Raw genomic sequence first — 21,838 nt, forward strand, 5'->3', positions numbered from 1 at the left:
GGATACACAGAGGAGCCAAAAAGGAGAGGGCAGTTGGGCTTTGCTGTGCAGCTCTGGAGGGAGTTCAGAGGTGGGCAGTCCCCAGCTGACCTTGGAAGACAGCCCATGAAGAGGACAGGCAAGCAGCACCACACTGCCATGGGGGAATGAAAACACCACTACTCAGCATTGTGCCAGGGCCAGAACAACCACTGTGCCTTGTAAGCAGGAGCACCAAGCCCTCACTGTGACATACTTGAAAAAATAAAGGAAAACCTCTTCTTAGCAGGGAAGAGTAGTTAAGGAAAGGAAACATAATTATATGTTGTGTTATGGCTAAGTTCTACCAGCTTCTCTTTAGGTTTATGCTTTAATAAAGGCAGGTCCAGTTTCAGTTTGGTCTCCCCATGCACTGCTCTTGCCATGTACTGGCCATGGTCTCTCTCGAGTGCTGAATAGGCTTTTCCACTGGCCACAAGTGGCACTTGTGACACAGACAATTCAACATGATGAAAACGAGCGATACTAAGACTGATTCAAAGTGAAGAAATCCCAGTAGGAATTCATTCAGTGCTTCCTCTTCTTGATTAATATTGTGGTAGCATTGCTGTTACCAAATACCAACCCAGAAATCCAAATGTCTAATTCTCTCTATGGAGCACATATTAAAGAAAATTGAAAATTGCTCTATTCTTCAGGAGAAAACTGGCCTCTGAAGAACTTAACAGAACAAGAATGACTTAAAACAGAAAAGAGTGAGGCAAAGAACAACATTAGTAGAATTACACATTCCTAATTGTGTGTCTAACGAAAAAACAAAGTGCTTTACAGAGTTAAAAAAATCTAGGAAACAACCCTCAAGTACTTTTACCCTTCAGCTTAGAATTGTCTAATCTTTCCAAGCATCCAGATCATTATTAATATGGACTCCCACAGCTAACCACATTGAGAGTGATAAATGTAAGAACCAAGAAGCTAAATATGCCAGTAATCCTAATAAACTGATAAGCCTTATCACTTCCTCACATACTAATCACAGTCTATTTTTAACCCTCCTGTTTTCTACACAAAATATAACGTTCCAGATACTGAGGATGCACTAGTTTAAAGTTACATTAAAACTGACATCACAACTGTAAAAGTAACATCAAAATATTTTTTTAGGAAATTGAAAATTGATACCTGTTTAAAAAAATCAGTGAGACTTGCAAGTATTTAAGATCTCTAATACTCTTAAGGAAATCTACTCTATACCAACTCTTTCCAAGCAATACACAACCACCAGAGTAATCTCCTGGGATCTGTACCAGACCATCCTTTTTACATCATTTGATCTCAGCAACTAAGCAACTAATGAACACAAGGCCTTCTCAGCCCTGTGGAGTTACCTTGCCCTGATGGTCGTGTTTCATCTCCCAGCCCCTGGGCAGCTCCAGCTGTTTGTTGGCAAACATGTTGAGGAAGCCCACCAGATCCCGGTTGTGCTGGTAGCGCTCGAAGTGGTGGGTGTCCCGCCGGACTTTGGTGATCATGTGCTTCAGACACGTGTTGTTTGTAAACATGCGGTAGGCACTCTGAGAAACACACAACAGCAAAGGCTTTTCAAAGAGAAAACTGCTCTGGCCACAAAAGGCAGCCCTGTTCATTGTAAGTGGGCCTGCAGAAGAAAAGTTACTCCTTCCATTGCTTCTCCTTACACTATAAATCCCATTACACAAAGAGGGGAAAATCTATGCAAAAAGAAGCACTGAAGAACAGGCAAAAAAGGAAAAGATATATATTAACAGGGTTTTGTGTTCAGTATGACCTCTAATATACTTCAACATAAACCAGGCAATCCAGGGGAAACAAATATTGCCATTAAGCAGCAAGGTCTTTCCCAGAATTGTGTCTCACCCTGTGCAAAGCACAGTAAGAAAGCTATTGCTTCCTTAAACAAATAATTTTGTATCATAAGAAAGATGAAGAATCGAGTGGAAAATAAAAATTGCTATCATGCAGAGCTATGATGGCCCTGATAGCCCAATAATTTCAAGGGATAATGATGAGTGAATCCAGCCTCCCTATGTACTACCAATATCTTATCATCAAACACTGAGCAGTGTTTTTGTACACAAAACAACTGCATTTATAAGCATGTATTTATGAAAGCCTTTGAGCTGTAGCCACCATACTCACAGGGTTAGAATGCAGCACTGTAAAGAACTCTGGGCTGATAAGGAATTTCACAGGGGGAGACTGGAGCAATAAAGTAAGTCTGGATCTGGAGGTAGAGTGAGGCAGCACATTCTCTCTTCGAAAATCTAAGAGCAAAGTAAATGTCAAAGACTTCCAGCAGTTATTACCAAAGCATCCCTGCAAACAACTACATTGATGTGAATCACACAAGCAAGAAAAGCATTAAGTAGACAACTATTGCAGATTTACTGAGGATTGTCCACATAAGTGTACCCAAATTTCTTCTAACATAACACTGAAGTTTCTGAAAATATTACAATCTTAGTTTAGTAACATTTACCTGTGGCTTTTGGTAAACAACCATTAAAAGAACCACGTTCCATTGTTTGGGTTACCAAGTTCTTGCTTCTATATAAGATGCAATAAAGTCCCCTGGGAACGTCTGCACTGCTATACTGTAGCTGTATGCAGGCAAGTCATTTTTTTAAATGCTGACTTAATGGATATAAAAGTCATTGTACACTTATAAATATTTCATTCCTTCTTAAAAAACAAACAATAAATCTGCCATTACCACAGCCCCAGTCTTGATACAGTACTGAAGCAGCTTATGTAAGTAAGAAGTATGTTGCTAAGGAAGTACCTTTCAAATTTTAACTTCCAATAAACATTTGTGTCTTCTCCTAGCAACTACAGAAGTGCCCTGATTTTTCTTCAGTACCAGGAAGGAAGTGAAAAATATTGAGTGGTGTTTGCTACAATGTGAACACTGTTGCCCCTGATTCTCTTTGAAGATATTTGGAAGCATATTTTTAATGTAAATGAAAAACTGCAAGTTCAGATTTGGTCTTCAGTGATGCTACACTAAAATGTGTGCTGCCATCTATATTTCATTTTCTTTCTTTTTTACATGTTGTAGTATGTGCACACTTCTCCATCAAATGAATATTAATCATGTAGACCACAGCTATCACAGATATAAAAGATCATAACACACAAGCAGAGCAAGGAGAAAGGTAGTAAGTGAGATTCTAAACTGAGAGGAAAGTAAGAAGATATAACAAAAGAAGAGGCAAACAACAAAGGTAAAATTCTAAATAAAGGGAATGGAGAAAATCAAATAAACACACTAGAGGAAACCAGGAAGTGTGAGGGACACTGGTAAAATAAATAAACAAGAGGATTTTTACAAACACTACTTAAACAATAGACCTCAAGCTGTCCCACATGGAGCACATCATGAACAGGGCAAAGGCAGAGTGGCACAAAGGCTCCTGAAGCTGTGTCTGAATACTTGGGCTGGGAGTGTCTTGCAGACACTCACTGAAGTTTTATGTGAACTCTGTACCAGTACAAAACTTGGGTGTACACCAAGCAGCTCTCACACCCTGGAAGATGCTGTGACACGCAGCAGCTAAGTCCTCTGTCATAGTCTGGGCAATCTGGAAACCAGAATGGGTCACCAGGTGGGTTTTTATTGCAATTTGAGGCTTATGAGTTTGGTTTATGAGAAGTTTATTCAGCTGAATTTGCTTAACACTGGCTTGTGTACAGCACAAACCATCTGGCTGCACATGTACAAAGGTAGAAAAGGAAACAGCTACAACAGAAGTGAAGACTACAAGTAATAAAAGGGAACACTTGGGTAAATCTCAAGTTCTACAATGACTTGAAACTTGAAAAAGGGTGACACTGCCTGCACATCAGATTAATTGAGGAGAGACTTTTGAAAGAGTACATCAAGAGCATCCAGAGACAAAGCCAAAGCACACGATGCCACACAGCTGTGCAAGGAACTGGATGGATAAAAAACTTTATAAATGTGTTAGTAAATTTTTAGTAGGAAGATGACCAAGGAGAGACCTGCTCAGTGAAAAGAAAAAAGTAATGATGTTCAGAACCCTAAACAAAAGGTCTTTCTTCCTATCTTCATTCCAAAGGTTAACACTGGACAGACTATCAGAAGAATGAAGAAATGGAGGTGAGAGAGAGCAGGTTAAAGATCGTGGTGCAAATTAAAGGTTTTCAAAGCCTTTAGGTCAGGTGACATGCACTCCAACAGTCAGGAAATAAGGTGGAGTAATCGCTGAGACATTGGTGGCTCTTTCAGAGGTCTGAAGGAGTTCTCAGAAGGAATGGGATAATGCTGTAAGAGTACACCAAGATGTTTTACTAAGATCTCTCTGGCTCTGGTCCTACTCATTATTTCTACGAATGACTGGATAGAGAAGACAAAACTTGCACCAATTAGGAGATTCTGCAGTACTTGGACAGCAGAATGGACAAGATTCAAAACCACGGGGCACATTAGAAAAGTACAAAGATCTGCGTGCAGGTAGGGATAATCAACTCACAAAGACCAGATGAAAGTGCCAAGTACTGCACACAAGGATGAGGACTTGATTTTAGCAGATCAAAGACACTGGTTGAAACCATTAAAAACAAAGAAAAAAACAAAAACCAAACCAAACCAAACCTTCTGCAGAAATTTACAAGGAGTGTTTTATGTAAGACACTTCCACAATCTCTTCAGTACAGCAGAGTCACAGCTTTATTTGATTTTCTGAAATATTCCTTAAAAGCTGAAGACCAACTCAAGACAATCCTGATTAGACCAAAAAACTAATTTGAGACCTAAAACCAGAAGTCACGAGGAAAGACTAGGAAGTAATGGATTTAAGGGTATGTTATAAGAAGAATAATGAGTAGACTGTCTAAAAAAGTAAAGAATGTCCCTCAAGTGGAGCATATAAGAACTCATGAGACAGCATTTGGCAAGCATTGCCTAGGAACAGCTCATCCTATTTATCTAGAGATATAGTCAATGACTGCCTGAAGCCCTTTCTAGTTCTACATTCTACTATTTCAAACTTCATTGGCAGAGTCAAAATATTTGTAAGCCAGACCATGTAATTTTATATTTTTTTCACTGCAAGTCTCCTGCTCTCTAAACCAGTCTGGTACTGACAGAAAAGTGCTCTGAATTTCACAATCTTCTCTTCAGAATATTGAGCAGGCTGAGTCATAACCTTCAAAACTAGACAGCATTGAAAACAAATGGCTTCATTTTCACACAGACCTTCAAAGGAAGAAGTTAGGGTTTGCCTTATGTACTCTCACTAAATCATCTATGAGATAAGTGCTCCCTTCTTTGGAGAAGGGGTAAAAAATTAATTTTTTTAACCTGAATTAGAATGGTGAAATTCAGCTTCCTCTGCAGCTCCATCCACGGCATTTGTGTGCTCTTCAGGCCTGTCATTTGTCATTGTTCTTCGGATGCTCTGGTACCTAGGGTTGGAAAACTGGACTTTACATATAGTATATGGTAACTATGACCCAATTCTGGCTCCAAGGGAGCCTTCCCATATTTTCTGCCATATAGGTTAATATATATTGACCTCTGATTTCTGCATTAATAGCCTTTTGAATTTCTGACAACCATCATCAGATGTATTATTTTTGGTCACATAGCTTAAGATCACAGGTGGAACACAAAAGTCCTGGAAACTCACATGCAAACTAAAGCAACAGAACAGCCACACAAAAATAACCACCTAAGGCCAGCAGTGGGAGCAGCCGTGGCCTTGTCTCCACGCTCAGCCTTGCAATGGTGAGTGCAGTTGTGCAAGCACACAAAGCTCACAAGCACCAGGGGTGACTCTTACCGGCGGTTCAGCTGCTCCATCTGCTGTATGGAGTTGGATCTCTGCAGAATCTGTGGGGCTGGGGGAGCTGTGGGGCGCTGCCATGTTGTTGTCCTGTTCACGTGGTCCACGTAAAAAATGCGTCCGTGGCTGTCAATTCGAGCCTCCCAGTCTAAGGAGCAATAAAATACTGTCAGCTATGGAGGGCTTGGGGCTTATCCATTGATTTGTTTGAGCTCTGTCACTTTTATAAACCCATCTATTGGCTCTATAATCATAATTACTACTACAACATAGACATATACCTGTGTATATAAAAAATACACATCTATAAAGAAACAGACATGCCTGATTCTTAGGCACCTGCAACTACAGAAAATGTGCAAACCATTTAGCACATCAGTTGAAAAACAGTCTTTGAGAGCTCAGCAGGTGTCTAGATGAGACTGTCTATATTGCAAGCCTAAGTGAAAGTAGTATCTGATGACAAAATAAAAACACTCAAGTTTTTAAACCAGAGTTTGTAAACTAAATAGAACACCCAAGTATTCCAGGAAGAACAGAAATGCTCATTGGGAAAAAATAAAACCCAAACAAAAAAAAAAAAAAAAGAAATTCCCTCAAACAGTTCACATTCGTGAATTCATTAGCCTGCTTAACTGTCAAGCCCTAAACCACTGTATAATAAGTTGGGATTTTTCTTGTCATGTTTATGCCCAATTCTGACACAGTCACCATTTCTGTGACATGGTCTTGCAGAAAAAAAAAAACATTTTATCCTGCATTTAATTTTAAATACATTTAAAATTTTATCCCGCATTTAATTTTAAACATTTGGGCAATGGCTTCCAAAGTAAAGCATCTGCATCAGTGCTGTGACTGACAAGGCTGTCTTCTGCTGTGTTCCTATGTAAGGCTATATTCCATCAAATCACTGTTAGATATATGTGTTACAAATAGCTTGTTGAAGCTATTGCAAAATTGTCATTCATCAAGGTTTCATAGTCAAGCTTTATTAATTTTTTCCCCAGGAATGTTGCACATTATAGGCAGAAATAAAAGATAAATGTTTAAATTTTTTCTCTTGTTCTTTAACTTGACCTAACACGGGACCGAAAGAAATACACATATTTTCCTTTCTTACTTTCAAATTTTGGTGAAACAACAGAATGAATATTATCCAAATTAAAAAGAAATTACAGTTTACAACTCAAAATAATAGTCTTAATATTTTCTCTAATTTTCCAGCATTAAAATATTAAATCTGTCACATATCTGCAAGCAGAGGTTTGAAGAACAAAACAATCTAGCCAATGATTAGCAGACTTTATTTACACAGAGACTGTACTGGGCTATGACTGTAAAGGGGTGATGTGTACATGCATCATGACACGCACGACTATGCAGAAACCCAGCAAATGGCAGAAATGTTAAAATACTACACAGCCAAAGCTTTTTCCACTAATATTTCAGCGGTTTTTCCAACTAGTTATTGTAGTGTATAGCTTTCTTCTGAAACCACAGAACTGGACCAGCTGTCTCTGTGCATTTCCGAAATATTTGTCTCCCAGACAGAGTTCTGTAAAATGTAGAACGGGTGTAATAGGGTGACAGTTAATTAACTCGAAGATCTGCACACAGGATTAATCTGATTATAACATAACCAGCAAGGGAGCACAACCATATCATCATCCTGGCTTTGCACATATAGTTATACCTGTGTTCTGCTATCAGGATCCTTCCAGTTACTTGCTCCAGTTACAGAACAAAGTCCCATACCATACTCGGAAATAGGGATCTGTTCATTTTACAGTAAATATCCTAATTCCTGACTCCTTTAAAGTGACAGAGCTTTGCCACAGACTTCAGTGGGTCTGAATTTACTTTTTTTTTTTTTGCATATTTGTTTTAAAGCAATGTTTTATGAGTTGTGTAGCTTTTCTTTGGTGAGGGGGGAGGGGGTCTTTTCTTTGAATACCTAATATAGAACAGATTCTCACTTCTCAAAGTTTAAGAACATTAATGAATTCAGTAATTGAGAGCAATGTACTTTTCATATGCATTAGAGAAATTGCAATTCATTTGTTCATTAAGGCTCATCTAACTGTTGCTTAATGTTCAGGTTTATTTTAATACAAAATATTCACTCTGCCTTGAAAAATGCAAGGAAAGTACAGACACCTGTAAGTTAATCTGCAGATATGAAAGATGTATATTCCTTTGTAAATCATTACCACACAAGCAGCATTCGGAGTCTTCAGAGTGCTTGACAGCTCACAGTGCCTCACAAGCACCATCACCTCATCTCCCTGCCCCTGTGCACTGCACACAGGAAAGGCAGCACTGTCTCTGCATGAGTGACACTCAGCAAGTCTGTGTGCACCAGGTGTAACTGTCACAGCAACAACTCCGGACCCAACCATCATCACTCCTCACTTTCAACTTCTCAGCTGCTCATTCTCAGTTCTAACATCCAAAAAAGAAAACGTAATGGACTCTCAGTAAAAAGCCACAGGCAGCTTATGCCCAAATTAAAGCATGGAGAAGCTCACTTGGTGGCAGGGCCTCGTCCACTCTCTGGTAGCGGCTAACGTCCTGACGCACCGACGGCAGGGACCTCAAGGGCTGATGGCCATTGGCAGGAGAGCCTGCAATCAAAACACACACACATTTATTTTTTCAGTCAGTGTGGGGAAGCCCTAGAGTTGCCTCTAAACTGAGCAAGCTGTGTTAAAGCTTCTGCAGGACTATGGTATTTCAGGATATATCTAACAGTCATCTTTTCTTGGGGTCAAAACAAGTTATGCCAACAGTTCTAGGTAAGTGATTCCTCTGGATGTCCTGGTCCTGGAAACATCACCTCTGGGATGTGCTGCATCCCTCTGTGAGCAGCCAAAGTCAGGGCATGGAAACAGCCTGTGCCTGAGCCATATCCCAGGACAAAGCTCCACCTGGCCTCAGAAACCTTAAGAGTGGGAGGTGGAAGTGTCCACTGTCCTTCCTTGCTGCAGCCAAACTGATCTGCAAAACATGATGCAACCTGACACCTAATAAAGAGCATCCCAAATGTCTAGAAAATGCTGTAAAACTGACAGTATTTGAAATAAACACCAAAATTATTATTGCCAGTAAACAACCTGTTTATGAAGAGAGGAAATTACTGCTTATATATAGCACTTGGTATGTTATGAAAAAGATGCATTTGGAAACCCACTTGACTGGATATACTTCAGGCCCTGAAGAAACTGAACAGATTCCATTATTAAAGTTGCTTGGAAACAATTCATTAGGGACACATTTCTACCTTCAGTGATTTTAGTGAGACAGAAAATTCTCAACTGTTAAAATAATTTAAAAATCAATAAGCATTTTACAGTGTTAACTTAGGTACCACATTTCTCTCTTCCCAAGGCTGCAGTGTGCTGGGATCCACCTGTACAGAGAAGGAATTGGGAAAAGGAAAATAAAGAGCCTGAAGCTGACAAAATATGATTCTTTTTCCTTTCCCCTTTCTTTTTATTACCCTTATGTTTTAATGCTAATATAAAATATTACAATATAAATTCTCTTTTGCATTTCATACTTTTGGGGAGTTTTGTCCCTCATTACCATTTTCATTAGTGAGCAGGGTACTATTGTGGAATTCTTTCCTTCTCTTCATTCTCCTCACTACTCTCTCAAGAATTAAAATACATCCAATTTTAAAGTAAACACATTTTGGATATTTCAGGTTTGGATTTTTCATCAAATCAAAAACCCCCAAGAGTCTCTTGAATAAATAAATTCAGAGGAACAAAAAAAAGACAAAATCTTGAAAGATAACGAAATGGAGAAATTAAGGATCTTTGTTTTCAGGTGCAGTAAGGTCACTCCAGGAAGCGCCTCCTGCAGGTGTTACCTCCAGTAGCTCCTTCAAGCTGCGCTGTGGCCCCCTCACAAGCTGCCTGTGCTCCCTCAGTTTCTTCATCCTGAGACTGGCTCTGGGCAGCTGCTGCCTGCAGGCTCCTTCTCCTTTGCCAGATTTCCTCTGCTTCCTCTTGGTCCTGCAGTTCCCCTGCCTCAGCCTCCTGCGCCTCCTCCCGAGGTAACTGCACGGCGGGCAGAGAACCGGCGGCGCTCGCAGGCTCCTGCGCTTCGGCACCCGGCTCCGCCGCAGCTGCCTCGGGGGCACAGGCTCCTTCCTCCTCCTCCTCCTCCTCCTGGGGAGAGAAGGCTGGAGTCTCGGGAAACCTGGCGCTCTCGCAGGAGGAGCAGCGCATCTCCACGGAGGAGCGCCGCACGGTCGCGCTCTCGTTGCAGGAGCTGTCGGCCCCCTCGGCGTCGCTCTCGCCCTCGGGCCGGGTGCTGGCCTCGCTGACGCTCTCGGTGCGAGCCGGGTCGCTCTGCTCCGTCTCCGACGACAGCTGGGAAGGCTCCGAGCCTTGGTCAATGGACTCGGTTTCGCTGACGCCCCTTCTGCTCCCACCTGCGGCTTCAGCCGCTGCCGAGTCTGCAGTGCCGGGAGGCTGCTCTGCCTCCGGAGGGGCAGAGGACTCGCTGCCAGCCTGCTCTGCTGCGCCTTCAGCCTGAGAGCCCTGCAGGCTTTCGCCTCCTTCCTCTGCAGGTGGCAGCTCTGGGGGAGACTCTTCCTGGTCATCAGCTGATGGCAAAGGAGCATCAGGGGCCGAAACCCTTTCACTCTCAGCAGGCCCCGGCACTACCTGATCTGATGAGGAACTTACTTCATTTCTTTCAGTGTTTCTGGTAGCACCATTAAGCATCACTAAACCACCATCATCTTCCAAAGACGGAAAACCCAGGTCTTGATGCAGCTCATGCTCCTCTTCATCCGAGTCAATGTGAAGCATAGCATTAAGTCTCGTGTCAGTAGGGAAGCTACTCCTCAGTTTTGGGGAGGCTCCTCGTGGACGGTCCCCAGAGGCAGATGTCCCTGGCCTGGGATGGTTATTGTGTTCTATTGCATCGAGATAGTCATTTAGTGAGTCCTGGCGACCTCTGGGAGGAGATGATCTTGAACCACCAGAGGTCAGCTCATCCTGGTCTGTCTCCAGAGTCCTACTAGTCCTTAAAGAATGTCTCAGGATTGTGTCTCCAGAAGACTCCTCAAAGACTGGGCCATTGGAACACACCGTGGATGTATCGTGATGTCCTGCTGGCATGTCCTCATCATCAGAGGGGCTCCCCAAGTCTCCATTTACAGAGTTGGTTCCTAGCAAAGTCCCAACTGTTTCTGGTGAAGCATCTGCAGACAGAAAGACTGAATGTAAAACAAAGAGCAAGAACACATAGTTCATTCTATTTAAATTATCTAAAAATACACACCCTTGAAGATGCTTCCTTACTTCAATCAGAAAACTAAGGGGAAAACTTCAATCAAAGTAACAGAGGCATCTACAGTGTTGGAACAAGTTACAAAATTGTCTCTGTGTAAGTGTATATACTGTTTTGTAGGATATAGAAAAATAAAGAGGTTTGCAGTATGACATTAAATTATTCCCATTTTGCTTTCAAAAACAGAGCATTGCCAAGCATAACATGAGAATCATAAACAGATTCATTTAGAATCTATCCAAAAAAATCAAAAACAATATGCTAAGAATGTGTTGGTGGTTCTGGAACTGCCATCTCCAAGGCAGCACCTGCCATACCCAGATTTTGAATCCCAACAGAAAAAATCTATAGTAGGGGGACCATACACTAATGAGAAAGTATATTATGTCCTCAACAATAGAAAAGCCTAGACACAGAAATACAAAGAAACTCTCTCCATACAACTATCTGGAGATCAAAATAATTGACAAATTCTCACCTTCGTGAACAGAAGATGTGATTTCCACTTTGAATTGGAGATACCCACTAACATGATCAGCTGGGAGCCTTCTGCCAAGATTATAGCTGAGAACCTGGTCTCTGCCAAATCAAAAATATTGGATTTTTAAAATTTTTGCTGGCTTCATGTTTTCAGTATTTAATTCCTATTATGGTCTTAAAATCGGCCACATACTCCGGTTTGCATGGAAAAGCACAAACACCAACAATGGTGTAAAATACCTTTTGTTAATGGAAAAAGCAGCCTAAAAACCTATGTTTGATCTATTCCAAATACAGATTGTGCCCCACCAATTCCTATACATCTCTACATGTAAGTTCTAAAGAAATCAAACTACAAAGATTCCTCTCTCCTAACCTCCTCCTATCCCCAACACAGTGTTTTATAATTAACAAAACCTTTCTGCCCCCTTGTGGTTTTTACTATGTGCAAAACATAGTAAAACATTTTTCACATTCAACAAAGCACATAGTAGTAAAGCTATTAATGCTTGAATTTATCTTTAAATACATTCTTAAGAGTTACTGAATTCAATGGGGCTCAGATTAGATTAGACACTTGCATCAGCTTGAGACTTTGGATCAGATCCCAGGCTGTACATTTTTATTAAGGTACAGCCAGAAATCACAGCCCCAGATCCCCTCAGGACGGCTGGGACAGCTGAAAGAAGAAGAGGGAGCTACTAAAGATCTCCACAGGAAATTATTGTTATTTATACAAATAATTTGGTACTGGTATAAACACCTCTCCTTTACTTGGAGCACTCCTACTATAAAATAAAACAAATGCAGCTATTACTGAAATAAGCTGCAGCAGTCTGCATAAACTTTTAGGGGAAAAAAAAAAAGCCCTGAGTGGACAAGCAGCTTCCCCTCTCCAAGCTGCTCCACAGCCCACAGGATACCAGATCTCTGCAGCAGCTTTTCCAGGACCTGTCACAGATTCCTCATTCTGTACTCCAAGTACAAGTCATCCATTAGACATCTGAGGTTTCCAGTTTTTACATAAGTTTTATATTACTCCACAGCATTTAAGAATAGAGGAAGCCATGCTACGAATAATGGCTTCTCTGTATTCAGCTGAATCAATTCTAGATGATTCTCATGCTCATTTATCATGTTTTCCAGGAGATTAAAAGCCACTGGTCATTTCATTACACAAACTTGTGAGCTCTGACTACAGCTAAAACTGGGGCAGAATTTATCTACAAGTGGCTGGCTCTGGATTTCATCTTTTCATTCCTTAAGAATCATCCCTGACATCACCAAAATGATGGTGTTATACTTGCTTGACCAAAAATTAAAAATGCAAGAGCATTAGCAGTTATAATTGTGTATTTGGTACATTTCTCCTTCACATCTACATTAACCACAACTTTACTTTGCAAAATCTTTGGTGAAATATTGTCTATCTTTACACAAAAACTGAAAATGGACAGGTATACTACAGAAGAAGAGGCAAAAGATTTAATGTCAGTTCTAACAGAGGTATGGCAAACCAACAAATACCCACTTAATACATATTTCTTATACTGCCTCTCCTTTCCTAAAAAGATTTGATATATCAAATATACAGAACTGAAATTCAGAGAACAAAACAGGAAATATCTTCCAGATTAATGTGTGAAAAAGCAGAGGTGAGAACTGATGAACACTGCAAACTGGTAATTTCCACAAATCACAGCACCAGGAATCCCAGAGCAGAAAAACATTTTGCTGTTTAGCAAGGAAATACACACCCTGCACTAGGTTTTAAAACCAGCCTGGATCATGGTGTTATTTTTGAGTGTGCAGGAGTGTGCAAATTTGTTAGAAAAAGCTGCTTGTTCAACCAAACACAGTATGTTGAAACTCAATGTGAGGCACTTAGAAAAGTTGTATTGTGTATATACCTGCACTGTTCTTGGATACCACTACAAAACAAATGGACAGGCTTTTTTAAAAAATGTTTTTAATAAATTCTGTGTCAGAAGGTATTATCAAAATCTTAAGCTACTCTTACAATTTTATTCTTCCTTTACTTAGCAGTGTAGACAACACTTTGAAAACATAAAGCTGAAAACTGTTTTCAAATTGAATTTGATTTTCTCCCCTTATGCAACTTATTACTTTGAGGGGACTATCTGTGGAAAAGGAGGCCAGTTTGTATAAGTGTCATGACACTGCCATGTCCTTAAGCTTTAAAGCAGAAAATATGTATTTAATTTCACCATGATTCTTCATGGGCCTAATCTTGTGGCTTTTTTAATTCAATGGAGACACTGATTTTAGCAAACTTAGAGGCAGGGCCTTTAAAAAAAGGCATGCACAACAGGTGAATTTTGAGTCCCATCACTGAGCTATTCATAATGACAGGCAATTTTAATTGTGTAGTACTAGAAGCACTCTGAAAATAAGGGGTTACAGCCTTGAAGTTCTGGCCAATTCATTGAAGGGAACTGATTAGTTCACTGATTAGTGAACTGACAATTAAAAAGACTTCAGCTGTACAAGAAGTCAGTCAATTATACCTGCTTGTTCTAAATAATTTGCACACAACCATGTAACACTATGAAAATGCCTTGCTTCTTGACTAGCCAGAGGGTAACATTTCTTGTGAATAGCATTTTTTATGAAAAGAAATTAGGCTGAAAGAGAAGGACACACATCAACACAAATGTGGGTACATGTATTCAGGACAGAGCTAGAAACATTGCCATTTTCCAGTAAATCCATAAAGTTATTAAAATTACAATGTATTTCTTCGTACAGATGTAGCAAAAATTTGATGGTCTGTACAGTAAGCCAGAAAAGCTGTTCTTTGCTCTCAGTATCCTAGATGCTGAGTCCTGAGATGCTGAACAGAAGTTAGCATTAAGAATGTATTCATTTACCCAATTGCATGTCTCTCCAAAAGTCTCTGAACGGGTATGGTTAACTTCCCAAGGAAGCGCTTGATGATCGGACGACTCTTGGCAAATTTGTCTTTAACCTCAATTTCCAGGACATCTGTTAGAAGTGCAACAAAAGAATATTTCTGGAAGGAAAGAACATATTTGACACCATATCAATACACCTTTATTCAGAAAGAATGTACTTAATTACTACTAACGTGCAGCGAACTCCAAAAGTAATGACTGATGACAGCAGTTTCCACATGGCAAAATAATGTCATCATTTATTAAAGAATTTTTGCATATGTAACTAGCTTTTTACTGTTCCCCATTCCCTTTCACAGTTCCTTGAAAAGAATTGCTCAGTAAGAAACTGCACTGGATAAAAGCACTTTCAGGGTCTATGTCAGAAAGCAGAACACCATGCATCCTACTGCTTGCTTCCATTTGCATAGGGGAAAGCAAAAAAAGAAGGAATCCTGGCTGTACTCTGCCAGGTCCATGCAGGAGGCAAATGTTAAGCAAGCATATTGGCGGACACACACATATACATACAGTGAGATGATAAATTCCCCTTAGGAAAACAGGTTTAAGAAACCAAAATTTGTATTTGTCATCAAGATTTTAAAACATTCCAAATAAGTGAGCAAAGTATGGCATAACCTACTCAGAAAAAACCACCTGTGCACAATGCCTAATACACATGTATTGGTTAGGTAGCCAAAGATATATTGAACAATGAACAGCAGGAGAAACAGCTCTTCACTTCAGCTGTCGGCATCAGATAAACATCTTCAAAACAACCAATTAAACTGGGTCAGGAATAAAATACCTTCCTCATGCTGAGAAACTGTCACAACTGGGTTCCTCTAATAAACAGAACTTAAAAATGTGTCACACTCAGCTTGCTATAATATTGCAAATTACTTTGCAGAAAGTATTAGGTGTAAAACAGGATCAATCCTGCACCACTAGGACAGAATACATAATGGGATCATAACTGCTGTTGTCAGAGCATTGCTAAAGGGAAGATCCAGCAGCTAAAGCAAGCTAATACAATGTGTGCAACACTGAACATTATCTCTTTTCTAATAAGCTTCAAAGCCAAGGAGAAGTGGAGGAGGACAAAAAAGGGACAAATTCTTCCTATCTTCTGGATAGATGGACAAACAGACAGACAGACAGAAAGCTGAAGAATCAGTGCAGAGATCCGAACTTTGTTTTTTTAAAAGATTTTAGGACTATTCACATCTACAGTCTTTCCCACAACCAAGCACCCCAGGGCAGTGCTAATGCTGGCCCTGCTCAGTTCTGCTTTACTGTTTGTTTGCTTTATGATTTGTGGAAACATTTCCCAAAGCCTACTCAATTTTCATCTTCCCAAAGAATACATTAACATTCACCACAGCACAGGCTTGCCACTCTTGAAAGGGCTATGGATGTGTGTCATCAGTTTCACTTTGCCACATAAACATTTATCTTCAAAAGCACAGACTTGGCTCTCCTGCATTCAATGACAGCTCTGGGACTGATTTCCTTCCATGGGATGTGCACAGTTTAACCAATATAAAGACGTTTGGCAAACTGGCTTCTGCTAGACTCCTGTTTGCCCCCCTTGCTGAGTGCTGCTCTAACACCTTCCTGGGTTTGCCTTCCTGCAAGGTGTAGCTTGCAGAGGTAACACCAAAGAGTATCTTCTTAGCCTGACAAAAGTGAAAATTTGTCACCTGCTACACAACACAAGAACACCATTTACAAATGAACAGTTGTTCCAATCACTGAGCACAAATGTTCATGTAGTGTAACTTCTCTTTAAGAGTCATCTCACAACATATAATCCAATTTTCATTAATTTATTTTTGCAGTTTGAAGAAATCTACAGGGTGGCTAAGTAAGTTCAGCCTTTTTTTAGCAGAGAAGGGAATGAACTGCCAGCAGTTTAAATACTCAGCTTTAAGATGCAGACGATAACTGTTTCTATCCACCAACAGGGTTCCTAAAATTACTAAAATTTCTGTGTCACTTGAAATAACTAGCTACAAAATAAGCTCACAGCTTTCAGAGAGTAAGGCATGAGGAGAAAATGCAAGCCCGGCAGACAGCTCCCAAAAGGGATACATTACCTCTCTGTGCCAAACAGGATTAGTTGTGTTACTGATGATAGTCGACCTTCTTTCCTGGCCATGGTGAGCAAACGTAGGAAATGTACTTTTCTTGCCCGGCTGAATGGACATCTTTAGATAAGGATCAGGGTTGAAGAACATGCCTTTTTTAAGTCCAGCTGCTCTAATATCTATAAAGCAAAACAAGAAGAAAGGAAAAAGGAACTGAGTAAATTAAAGCTAGTTCACAAAGTAGTGTATTCCTAAAATATTACCCAGGAAATCAATTCACCACAGATTACTAAATAAAGCAACTTAAAAGTACTCACACATTAACTGGATCCAGTGTACAGCAGGAAATCAAGTGTTTTCCCAAAAGAATATAAGGAAGAAAGGTATCAACATCCTCATTTACATTTGAGCCTCCACTTATTTGTAAAATAAAAACATAAACTTGTATCTCACCTACAAATACTTTTCTCAGTAAGGTATCTAAGGTATTTCCACTCAAATTAAAAAAGAAACCCCAACAGAAACAGCCCAAAATGAATGACACAGTACTTGTTTTGTTTCTGGGTGAGGAGAGGAGATAAAAAACTGTATGTAAAGTAATGCAGTGAAAAGACACTTTCCAAAAGTTCAGTCTTTGAGAAATGTAAGTAACCAAGTCTGCTCTGGAATATGACGCAATTTTCTTGCAACAGAGCAGCTAATCCACCTCACATAAAGGGAGGCCAAGTTTTCTGAAAAGTCTTCTTTCTTCCTAGGGAAACCTCAGTGCTGCTGCCCTCACAACTTAGAACAATAAATAATAATTTCCTCAGAAGCATATTGTCATGAATAAGGACTTCAATGACAGTGCAAGCTTCAGCAACGAGAAAAATAAAGAGGTGCTTTTTAATATAATATTAGATTTTAAATTTAACTGTAAAATATTTTTCTGTTTCTCTGTAGGTTTGCTGAGGCACAAGACTTGTCTTTTTCCATTAAGTACACCAGTATGCTGCATGCAGCAATGCAACTGGCACATACAGTTTAGACATGCAGCAGAATTCATTCACTGCTCTAAAATTAAATGCCATGCCTGTGGATTTGGTAAAAAAAAAAAAGAATCCTACCCAATATTCAGAATTAAGCTACACAGCAGAAACACGATGAAATAGCCATGTGTAAATGAACAACCCAAAAACATTACAGGACATGTGTCACAAGCCTATCAGTCAACACACCTTTCAAAATTATTTCATGGGACTCCTCAGGCAGAATCACAACTGTCTATTAAACAAAACAGGCTTTCCAGAATTCACAAAGCAATTACTTGTATAGTGCACTCTGTGAGTCTGTACAACCTATCAGGTCTATCTCAGGCAACTGCTGAAAGGTCACTTCAAAAAGCAGTGGATTTTTTCTGCTCTACCTCTACTATCTTTGCATGTTTTATTGTCAGCTCTTCAAGATGCAGAAGTGAATTTCATCTGCCTTTGCTCAAGCTGAATACGCTTCTGTCTCACACAAGATTTCCCTGGAATAAAGTGCTAATCAATACAAGGGAAGCTGCTAGACTGCACCCCTACAGCTATTTCACTGTAGTGACAGCTTAGCTCTGTTACAAGTGAAAATTTTTTCCCTTTCTAAACCACTATTCAGCTATTGCTTTTTTCACAGTGATGTAGCCAGACTGCATTTTAGTTAGAAGTTATGATTTCCACTCTTCAGTCTGAGAGGAACTGTCCCTTGTGCAAACTGGAAATTTCCCTAAATTTTTCATGCTGAGATATATCAAATCCATTTCCTTCACTCCTGGAGATCCAGGATTCTGGCTGGTTTTTAACAAACAGAAGTTCTAAAGAAATGACATCTTTCAAGCCACTAGAGTGTGCTCCTACAGAAGCTAATGAAGAAAAGCATTCCATCTTTGATGTTATTTAGAAACAGAAACGTACTTTTTTAAAAACAATAATTTGTACAACACAGAGAAGTATTGGTTTTTACCTGATAGGGTAAAGCTGACCAACTTCCTAGAGTGCTGAGCTCCAGAAGCACCTTCATCCGTGCCTTCTACTCCCATCTGAAGAGGAAAAAAAAAAAAATAAATACACCACAGAAGTTTTCATCTGCTTTGTACATGCCTGAGGATGATAACACAATTTTAAGGTACTATGCTAGGGAAGGATCTGACCAAATACTGCCTTGTGATCAGAGACAGCCTCAGCCACAGCATTAGTTTACAGCTAAATATCTATTTATGTCACACAGTGCTAATATACCAGTAGCCCAAATCTTCCAAACAAAACATGTATAGGCTAACACACATGAAGACAATAATAATCAGAGAAAACCTGTATCTTTTACAGCTTTCCCTTCTGTAAAGTAACAAACAACAGTGTGAATTTGTAATACACATCAAAGCACTGAGCTGTCCAGTGACAGCATATTTTTGTCATATATTTTGTCATATTTGACATACTTTTGTCACTTTCCACAAATAGATAATTTAGTGTGCAACAACAACAAAAAAAAGCAAAGAGATCAAAGACAGACTAAAAAAGCTTTCAGCTCTATTAACAAAAGCTCCTTTTAAACAGAAAAGCGCATCAGACATCTAAATATAAACGTGGTCTAAAAGCTTATGCTTCACAGATTTTTGAGGTTTGGTTTCTGCTGAAATCCCTCATTAGGTAAAGCACTACTTCAGAATAAAAGTTTCTCATGTATTAATGTCTGTCTCTTTCAACTAGCAGAAGGATTTGTCTTTCAAGACAAAGGAGATGTGCATCCAGCCGAATAATCCATCACAGAGACATCAATGGAGAGATCTTTGAAGACAAATGGTTCCCTGGGCAGGCACTGCCCTCACTCCCAGGCAGGAAAGGTGACACAGAAAAAGTTTGAGCCAAACACAGAGCTGAGGATTAATACCAGAACAAGGTCTGATCTATTGAAAGATGCAAATCAGCTGAATAAAAATGGGCACAACACCTGTGAGTGTAGATGAAGAATGTGAGGCAGCCCTGAGCAGTGGTTTGAAGTCACCAGATGGATAAATGACTTGGGAGCTGCAGCAGCCACAGGGAAGCTGCTTTGCATTCATCGAACACGCAGTCATTCCTTTTTACACTGCTTTAAGCTACTTAATAATATCATTTCAAATACTTCCCACAAAGATCAGCAAGCACACTGGAATTTCACTGGAATTAACAAGCGCGTGGATTTCTCCAGACAAAGCAATGAGGAAACAGCCATGATGCTGGGGTCTGACATCCCCGTGGGCCTCAGCGGTCTCGTGAGGGGACACACTGTGCCAGCAAGCACTGCCACTCACCAGCCAGTCCATTCCCTTCCCTCACTGCTGGCTTCATGGGCACTTCTCACCTCTCAGGGCAAGACAAGTCTCGCCGGAGTGCTCAGAATTGTCACTTTTCCACCCAGCACGACATTATTATGCCAGTGATTTTATACGGATGCGTAAGTAGTGACAGGTGGTAGCAAAATTATGAAGGCATCAAAAGCAATGGGTTAATTCCAGCTGGATCAGCATCCCCTTGTCTACAGACAGATACCATGGAAGCAGTGAGGGGTGCATCCCACTGTGATACTAATGCTGTCCAGGCAATGCCACAGGAACGCTGCGTGTTCCAGTCTTCTCTTTTGGGCTCATTTCAGCATGCACTGTTTTCCGTGTTAAAAATGTTACTCATCAACGAAGAGGCCTTTCCCATTCTATACCTATTTCTGTGCTACAATATATGAAATATATTATATAATATATATTATAATATATATAATTAATATATTTAATAATATTATATATTATAATATATAATATATAGAATAATATAATTTTTATTGCTAAATTTTCACATTATAGAAAATAGAATTTTCCAACAATTCAGCTATAATAACGTGAATGGTGACAGTGTTCCCCAGCACTTCCATGACTTTTCTATACAACCTCTTCCTGTTCCATTATGATCTTAACAGCAGTTTCAATTCTTCTGCCCAAATGAAAAATTTCATCCCGGCACACACACAGAGTTTTGCAGCACAAAGGCCATGTCATCTAGTGTAATCACAGTGTTTCTGAATGCTCCATCAGGCCTTCCATTCCCCCTGAGCCAAAGTAACACAATAGAATGTTAGCTGCTTATCCAAAAATATGATGGACTGAAATACCTGGTGTGATACAGCATCAGTATGAGAAAATCCAGTAAGCAAGGAATTTATTGCACCATAAAAAGGGGAGTGAGCACACCATTATTCTCTTACGACTTCCTCAAACAGCATTTCTCTAAGAAAAGGCAGAACCAATACCAAGAGAACCCAGTGATCTCTACTGCACAGTGCTTAAGCTCAACACCAAAACCACGAAAATGCAGTGACGTTTTAATGTTTAACAATAGGTTTACTTACACATAACTAACCCAGTATGACATTTTTAGGAAGTATTACCTCAACTGTCATACAACATTCTCATCAAGAAAACTAACAGCTCACTATTTCTGGAAGTCTACACTGTTCATGCAAACAAAAACGTTTATATAAAATTACCCCTTCTAGCAGATGTGTGAATTCTGTACAATACCCAGGACCCTGCATTACCTTTTAAAAGAAAGAAATTCAAATACAGCAAAAGCTGGTATAAGCCTTCAAGAATTACTGTGACTCTCACAGACAGCTCTCCAGGTAGCTACCAAGTCATTAAATGCCTAGTTAGATGACAGAAGTTCAGATGTCCTTTTGTTCAATGAATCTCAAAACTACTGGAGGATAACATGATAAGGTCAAGAAAATACAAAAGTTCAAGTGGTTTCTCCATTCAGTATAATCACTCTGCTTCTCAGTAACGATACAGTCCAGCATGCAGCCCATTATAAGGGTTATTTTGAGATGCATTTTTTCCACTTGCTCAAAATCAGACGACCTGTCTTTAGTTTATAAATTGATTAAAGACAGTAGCTGGCAGGCTCATTAACCATGACACATTTTCTCCTGTAAAGTATCGAGTCTGTATGCATCTGAGATGTTACTGAGATGTGACAAAGATCTGAAAATTAAATGATGCTACCACCTAGGTTTTTAATTCTAAGAGAAAGCCCACACACATTCAGTATATTGAGGTACAAAGTCTAGTATAGCACATTTAGTGTCAGATAACCACAGAATGCACTTATATATAATACACAAGACTGAAAAAGCCCAAGATCAGAATAAATGCTATGCAGTCTGAGTAATT

The 21,838-nt window shown here is 39.8% G+C and overlaps 1 protein-coding gene across 5 annotated transcripts in view; it reads right to left on the reverse strand.

The window, feature by feature from the left end:
* HECW2 (HECT, C2 and WW domain containing E3 ubiquitin protein ligase 2) overlaps nt 1-21,838 on the reverse strand; it is a 170,691-nt gene that overhangs the window by 42,598 nt on the left and 106,255 nt on the right. For all 5 annotated transcript variants that reach the window (XM_064433896.1, XM_064433895.1, XM_064433894.1 and 2 more), the window contains 10 exons: nt 18,598-18,673; nt 16,627-16,796; nt 14,504-14,646; nt 11,611-11,711; nt 9,700-11,043; nt 8,354-8,449; nt 5,823-5,973; nt 5,342-5,445; nt 2,158-2,282; nt 1,368-1,553 (listed from right to left, as the gene is read on the reverse strand). In XM_064433896.1, coding sequence (XP_064289966.1) covers nt 1,368-1,553; nt 2,158-2,282; nt 5,342-5,445; nt 5,823-5,973; nt 8,354-8,449; nt 9,700-11,043; nt 11,611-11,711; nt 14,504-14,646; nt 16,627-16,796; nt 18,598-18,673 — 2,496 coding nt within the window. The remainder of the gene's footprint in view (nt 1-1,367; nt 1,554-2,157; nt 2,283-5,341; nt 5,446-5,822; nt 5,974-8,353; nt 8,450-9,699; nt 11,044-11,610; nt 11,712-14,503; nt 14,647-16,626; nt 16,797-18,597; nt 18,674-21,838) is intronic.

The sequence above is a fragment of the Passer domesticus genome, chromosome 10 (assembly GCF_036417665.1).
Source record: "Passer domesticus isolate bPasDom1 chromosome 10, bPasDom1.hap1, whole genome shotgun sequence".
Taxonomy (NCBI): domain Eukaryota; kingdom Metazoa; phylum Chordata; class Aves; order Passeriformes; family Passeridae; genus Passer; species Passer domesticus.